This window comes from Gigantopelta aegis, unplaced genomic scaffold (assembly GCF_016097555.1).
Source record: "Gigantopelta aegis isolate Gae_Host unplaced genomic scaffold, Gae_host_genome ctg5570_pilon_pilon:::debris, whole genome shotgun sequence".
NCBI lineage: Eukaryota > Metazoa > Mollusca > Gastropoda > Neomphalida > Peltospiridae > Gigantopelta > Gigantopelta aegis.
The window spans coordinates 1,669-9,828 of NW_024534496.1; the positions used below are offsets into that span (position 1 = coordinate 1,669).

Below are 8,160 nucleotides of genomic sequence, written 5' to 3' on the forward strand. Positions count from 1 at the left end.
AATAAACCAACAAACCAAGCACCCGCCTACCCGCCCGTCCAATAAACCAACAAACCAAACACCCAACGAACCAACCGCCAAACAAAGCAGCCAACTAGATAATCGCCGAACAAACAAACAAACAAACTACACAACCGCCCAACAAACAAACCAACCAGACAACCAACCAAGCACTCATCCACTACCACATCCAACCACCTAACAAACCAGCCAGACAACGATCCAAGCACTCATCCACTACCACATCCAGCCACCTAACAGACCAGCCAGAGAACCATCCAACTAACCAACCTACCATACTAACTACTTCATTTCATTTCAACTTATTTTGGTGTTTATATCCAAGTAAGTTTCAAGGACGCTGTCCTGGACACACACCTCAGCTATCTGCGCTGTCTGTCTAGGAGAGTAGGTTTGACTTGTTAGTGGTTAGTGGGAGAGAGAGAGAGAGAAGAGGGTGCAGTTGTCTTACAACTATCCATTGGGTCATTAAAACTCGACCTGGGTGGGAGCCGGTACCGGGTTGCGAACCCAGTATCTACCAGCCTTATGTTCGATGGCCTAACCACGACGCCAACGATGCCGGTCATACTAACTAACCTGTTCGCCCTTGTGCCAAGAACCTGAACTTCACAAAGTATCGGTTGGGTTTTACTGGTCCTCATTCTCCACTTCTTTATACGGACGAACCGACCAGTCACGGGCGAGTGACATTTAAACTGTACAGTCTCAGCACGCCCCACTGGGTCGGTGCGGTTGTAACACTGGACTGGCGTGGCGCGTGCACAGCCTATTGGATTCTCCGTGAATACGTCAATGGTAAAGCTGTTTAAATTCTGCCCTGCAACACAAATTCATATTTTAAAGGAACCGAATAGTTTATTGTTAAGCAGTAGTAAGAATTCTATCATATGCTTGTTCAGAGAGAGAGAGAGAGAGAGAGAGAGAGAGAGAGAGAGAGAGAGAGAGAGAGAGAGAGAGAGAGAGAGAGAGAGAGAGAGAGAGAGAGAGAGAGAGAGACTGTCTTCCGTGTTCGTGATGGTGACGTCATGTATTACAGACAAGATAATACAGCAGTCGTGGCGCCCTGGCTGATACGAGAAATAGCCCTATGGGCCCACCGAAGGGAATCGAAAAGAGATCGATCGCGTATCTCAGGCGAGCGCTGCACCCCTGAGCTACGTCCCGGCCCCACCCACTCCGAGCCTTAATTGGATTTATTACCCCAGCGGTCACTCATAACAGGGAAAATATTTTCCATATTTTCTCAGTGAGAAATATTCTGCATTGGTCTAACGAACAATACTATTGGACAATTTGACGCTTACAAACCAATGAACTTTGATGGTACTAAATATGACGTCATCACAATTTGGCAAACACAAAATGACGTCATGTACTTTAAAGACTTTGCGTTTACGGCTCTCTGTTTTTGGTGTTAAATTTATAACAACATGTCATTTTAATGCAAATCACTATAGATTTTGTAGCAGAATGAAAAGAAATTTTGTTTTTAAAAATTATCTATGAACGTGATTAAATCACAAAGCTATAGCAATTATCAGAACAGTGCGTAAAGTGCTTTACATCGTTTCTATACAGGTTGGCCTTCGTGTATGTGCGTCAAAAATAAAGACGTTTAGAGAAAAATAGCTGAGGTAATAAATAGAATAACAAACTCTGTACCAGTTATTATTAAATTTATGTCCCTCGTGAAATAATTTTCATTTCTCACTCGCTAAAGCTCGTGACAATTGAAAATTATTTCACTCGGGACATAAATTTGATAATAACTGGTAACTCGTTTACTATCCTCTATATAAGCACGAAAAAAAGTATAAATGAAATGAAATATGCTGTAACTTTAACAACATGGTATGTGTGCTGAACTATTGTGTTTACAGTTGGTGTCTCCTATGTTACAGCAAAACAAAAAAAACATACCCCAAAACACCACCATCAACAACAAAACCCCAATCCCTTGTGTATCAATTTGCTTTAGGTCATAGTTAATTTTGCCACAGACCTACCACACTATTACGATCAAATATAAGGGTACATGATGTTCTAGGACGTTTAGGAAACGTTTCAGCTAAACGTCCTTATCCGTCTCAAAGTTTGTTTGTTTGTTTTTGGTTTGATGAAAACTGGGCACCTTGGCAAAGATGTCTAGAAAATTAAACTTAGCCTTAATAGTTAAAAGTAACTCCAATATAAGACACATACTGTTGGTGGTGGGTTTTTTTTTGTGGGGGGGGGGGGGGGGGGGTTGTAACCTAAAAGCCAATAACGTTTGTTTTCTATATTTGGAAATATGGATTTTTCTTTTCTTCTTTTCTCTCTGTCTATCTGTTTAATTTCTCTTTTATTATATATTTAGTCTGTCATTAATTTTGTGCTCCAAATTTGACTTTTTCAATGAACTAGTAATTTTACTGAATGCACTTTATATTTATGTATCTATTGTAAGATAATCATTTCAGGGCCCCAACCCTGGCATTATCAATATATAAAGATCTGGGGCAATAAATATATTTAAAAAAAAAAAAAAAAACCCACAAAAAAACCCAACACAAAAAGCATACACTAAAACACCACCAACAACAGCAAAACCCCAATCCCTTGTGTATCAATTTGCTTTAGGTCATAGTTAATTTTGCCACAGACCTACAACACCATTAGGATCTATTAGGATCACATATAAGGGTACATGATGCTTCTAGGACGTTGAGGAAACGTTTCAGCTAAACGTCCTTATCCGTCTCAAAGTTTGTTTGATTGTTTTTGGTTAACGACACCACTAGAGCACATTGATTTATTAATCATCGGCTATTGGATGGCAAACACTTGGTAATTTTAACATTTAGTCTTAGAGAGGAAACATGCTACATTTTTTCAATTAGTAGCAAGCTATCTTTTATATGCACCATCCCACAGACAGGATAGCACACACCACGGCCTGAAACACTGGCTGTAGTGAGAAATAGCCCAATGAGCCCACCGATCGATCCCAAACCGACCGTGCATCAAGCGAGCCCTTTACCACTGGGCTACGTCCCGACCATTATACGTATGGCGTTATGCAACATCATTTAGGGGCTTGGCACCCGTCAGTTACTTCATAAACTTACTCGTGGTATGAATGGTTATTTGGATGTTTTCTATTTAAGAACTGAACGTTATATTTTTGACGTTGATGCGATGATAGACACCAAAACCGTCTTACACACTGTATGAATGGCGTATTAATATTGCCATTATACAAAACTATATTTTAAAAAACCTGTCGAACCCTATTCCAAAATGATTTACATCTGTATCAATAAAAAAATAAGAGAATTCCCTTAGAAAGTTACCTTCGTTTTTTTTTTTTTTTTTTCCCCGTCAAATCTCCGATTCATTATAATCATTTACTTAAGGTTTTAGAAATTTTAATTTCCTGAATCAAATGTGGATAAAACGTTATAAAATTTAAAATAACTGAACATCAACTGATAACGCAAACAGTTTATTTCAAAACTATCAAACGATAATTAATTAAGAATTGAGAAGATTTATCAATTACTATATTAAAATTGCAGTGGTCAAAAGTTGAATTAGTAAAACGTGAATATTGACTTGTTAGAAATAAAGTGGTTTCAGTCTTACTGTGTGTGTGGATTTCAGAGGAAGTTTGTGATTGTGTGATATTATTCTCGGAAAGGACAGGTCGCGTAATTTTGCACAAAGGCGTATGTGTTTTCGCGCGCGTAAGTTGTCGATTTGTTGTTTTTGTCAAATGTGACAGAGCTGCGCTCATGTCTCTCTGTTGATTTGCATACTTGCCAACATTTTAGAATTAGAAAGTGGTAGGTGCACTGCGAGGGAGATTGTGGTGGGAGGGTTTGGGAGGGGGCGATTACATATATATAAGTATATGTATATGTATATATATATATATATATATATATATATATATATATATATATATATATATATATATATATGTATGTATGTATGTATGTATGTATGTATGTATGTATGTATGTATATGTATATATATGTATATGTATATGTATATGTATATGTATATGTATATATATATATATATATATATGTATATGTATATAAATCAAGACTTTATATGGTGAAATCTGGTGGCAGTTTGTAGCATTTTTTTTCAAAGAAAATCACTGGTTTTATGTATTTTTTTCATTAAAAAAATGCACAAATAGTAAAATTACAGTTGGAACACTACATCACTTCACTGCGACTTTACACGTGGTGCCGAGAGTGATATGTTTCTTGTGTTTCGATTGGTCAATAGTTTATGTGCAACTAACCAAAGCGCCGCATTTTGTTGTGAATATAAACTTTCCCGCCAGAGGCCGCAAGCAGAAACTGAGGGAACCAGGTTACCATGACGACGCGGCATACTCTTAGACCTAGTCACGAATCACTACCCAGTCCTGTCTAGTAGCTAGGCCTACTGAAATAAGCTGGATTGATACTAATTAAACCAAACGCAATTTAAAGCTTAAATTTTCTTTCTTTTTTACTCTTTTTTTCGGCTGAAAGTGGTAGAAAAGCTTTGAAATGCGGTAGGCGGTAGAACAGTAAAGCAATCGGTAGCCTACCGCGTGAAGCGGTAGGGTTGGCAAGTTTGGATTTGTTGAGCATTCTCTGGTATAACTTCTAATAGATGCTTCGTTTTTGTGGCCGTCATATACATTATGTGTCTCAGTTCAAAACAGGAGTCGTTTAAGCCTTGAATTCTCACTGTCACTCACAATGCAGACGATATCGGGGATTCCGTTGTTGACGTAAATGATAAAAAGTATTTCCGATAATAACATTCTATTTTTATTTCTTTACCGAGAAAGTGCAGTTTTCACATTCATGGAAGAATGAACGTTGGTTTTTTAGATCAAGTGATAGCATTTTAACCAATCCAGACGCCTATTACAAAACTGTAATTATAAAATGGAATTATTTATAATTATACGGGGCGTGGTACATATCATTTACTTCATAAATGTATTCGTATTATGAATGGCTGTTTGGATTCTGCGTATCCGTGACTATTATCATCTGTCAATCATATCATCGAAAGTATGAAAACAGGGAGTACGTTTACACGGTAACTTTAACAAAATAGTATATATATATATATACACATAGATATATTTTCAATTTATATATTTATAATTTATGTACAATTTCTAACCTGTAAAGTAGTGTTAACAGGGTCCACAACCCTGACACTACCAAACTGTTTTTGGGGTTAATAAACTTTTCTTTTAAAAAAAAAAAAAAGAAAAAAGGTAGCTGTCGAAATATAGCACTTACACCAACTGTAGCAGTTCGTGATGATGACGTCATGTATGTGGAAGTACCCACGTAGATCCACCATCCACCACGGTTCCATGTCGCCATGTTTCATTGTTGTACATAAGTCCAAAAGCCACTTGGTCCCGTTGTTTCCGTCCACTGCACCAGATGCCAAGTGGTTAGCGTCAAACACTGAACTCATGGTGACAGGTTTTTGAAAAGCAAGATTTGAAAAAGTTCCTGAAAGAGAGAGATAAAAAGAGAAAAAGGTAGCTATTTAAATATAGCACTTACACCAACTGTCAGAGTTAGTGATGATGACGTCATGTATGTGGAAGTACCCACGCAGATCCACCATCCACCACGGTTCCATGTCGCCATGTTTCATTGTTGTACATAAGTCCAAAGGCCACTTGGTCCCGTAGTTTCCGTCCACTGCACCAGATGCCAAGTGGTTAGCGTCAAACACTACACATGGTGGCAGGTTTTTGAAAAGCAATATTTGAAAAAGTTCCTGATAGAGAAACCAATCAAACAATATAATTGAAATGAATGAACGTTTAACCTCAGCCAAGTGGTTAGCGTCAAACATTGAAACGTTCCTGATAGAAGGACATAAAAAGAGAAACCAGTCAAACAATATAATAAAAATGAATGAATGTTTAACCTCAGCACACAAACACACACACACACACACGCGCGCGCGCGCACACACACTCACACACATACGCGCACGCACACACGCACATGCACATACAAGCACACGCACATACACGCACACACATACGCGCGCACACGCACACACACGCGCACGCACATATGATGATAAATATCAATTCAGAATTCTAAAATTATTCCTTAAAATAGTGTATGTAGTTACATTTATGGAAAATACAATGCAGCATATTAACATTAAATACAACACCCCCAAAACAAAAACTACAACAACAACAACAAAACAAAAGAAAACAAACAAAAAAACGTCAGTGCACCACGACTGGTATACCAAAGGCCGTAGTACATGTATGTCCTATCCTCTCTGTGGAACGGTGCACATAAAATATCTCTGTTTAAAGCAATTAGCGGGTGTCCTCTCTAAGACTATATTTCAAAATTACCAAATGTTTGACAGCCAATAGCAGAAGATTAATAAATAAGTGGAATCTAGTAATATCGTTAAACAAAAACAAACTTTAACTTCAACTCTATCCCTATTTCTATCTAAGTCTGTCTATCATTATATCTATCTGTCTATCTGTATTTAGTTTAGCTCATACGTACCATTAAGTCGTACTACACACAATGCCATCATCCAAACACCAACATATTTCAACATCGTAACACAAATCTTTTTTCACTTTCTCCGTCTCTCGAACAGACCAAATAGAAAATTGAAATGTTGCAACTGTGGAAGCTTGAAGCAAAACTATTCATGAACGCTTCCGTAAACGTGTTATTAATCGATCGTGTCTATCACTGTGTCTGTGCTCATCAGGGGAGGGCGGATCCAGAATTATGCATTTTGTTTATTTTGTTTGGGGGGGGGGGGTGGGGTGGTGCAGGTGGTGGTGGGGCTTTGGAGGGGACGAACGGGAAAAGTGCATGTTAACTGCTAAATTGAAGCTCAGTTTTAAATTAGAGGACAGTTTCAGTTTAGATGGGACTTGGACCGTTAATTTGAAACGTCACGCTTCAAATTAGCCGGAGCCTTTAGACCGTGAGAGAGAGAGAGAGAGAGAGAGAGAGAGAGAGAGAGAGAGAGAGAGAGAGAGAGAGAGAGAGAGAGAGAGAGAGAGAGAGAGAGAGAGAGAGAGAGAGAGAGAGAGTCAGCTATTTTCCAAACTAAGTTTTAAATTGGCGAACTTGTTTCAAATAGTATGTCAAACTTCCATCTGTATTGGAACTGCCCGCTATTTTGAAGCAGAGTCTTAAATTAGCAACGAACTTTAATTTAGCGATTAACATAGGGAATCCCAATAGAAAAAAAAATCAAAAGAAGTAAACAGGGGCGCTTGAACATTTTTTAAAAGAAGGCAGCCCCCCCCCCCCCCCCCCCCCCCCCCCGCCTCTGCTCATTTTACAAGTTAGTTATTTATCAGATTCTAAAGACGAACATAAACAGTATTTATTATTAATTAATTTATTTATTCTCTCACTGAGTTTTCTGTGTGCACAAAGGTGAATTGTTCTGCTATTTTGTTTTTATCAAATTGTCACAATGCAGCATTTAAGACTGTAATCAAGTGCGATTTATATATTTAGCTGTGCATGTACGATTCAATTAATTGTTGTTCTGCCTCCTGCCATTTCTTCAATAATTCAGTCTTCAGTTAATTAAGGGCTAGCAATCACGTCAATTAATATGAAACTAAATTGCAGCCATAAAGAACAGAATGGATTTTAATTGTTGCCCACAGCTTAATAACTAAGGACTATAACCCATGACAATTATGTGTCGACAAACATATGTATATTATAAATATTCAATTTTATACATTATAGACAAACCCAAGGAGGACATCTCTGCTGTTCGTACCATTGAGGTTCTCAGTCGCAATTGTAAAATATGTTGTGAGATCTGTCTGTCATTCATCCAAGAGCTGAGACCTATATTATTAACACAGCGTAGTTGTTCTTAGTTTTGTTTTACCGGAATATAAATGAAGGAACAAAATGTTCAAGTTGGTGTATTTTTACTTTCCAATATTAAACATGATTAACCAGTTAACAACATGGTAATACAGATAAAATATGCATATATGTCTAAGCTCTTATGTGAACGATAGAGTTGACATTGTGACTGAGACCCCAAGGGACCTCCCTGGGGTATCCCTCTTCGGTCTATCTCTG

General features: G+C 37.8%; 1 protein-coding gene across 1 annotated transcript; it reads right to left on the reverse strand.

The window, feature by feature from the left end:
• Positions 1 to 600: 600 nt before the first annotated feature.
• On the reverse strand, positions 601 to 6,781 carry LOC121366405 (fucolectin-like; the record flags this gene model as incomplete). Its single annotated transcript, XM_041490870.1, has 3 exons — positions 6,592 to 6,781; positions 5,329 to 5,550; positions 601 to 841 (listed from the first exon to the last, which is right to left on the reverse strand). Coding segments are annotated over exons 1-3 (518 nt in total), but the record flags the coding sequence as incomplete, so codon positions are not given.
• Positions 6,782 to 8,160: the final 1,379 nt, after the last annotated feature.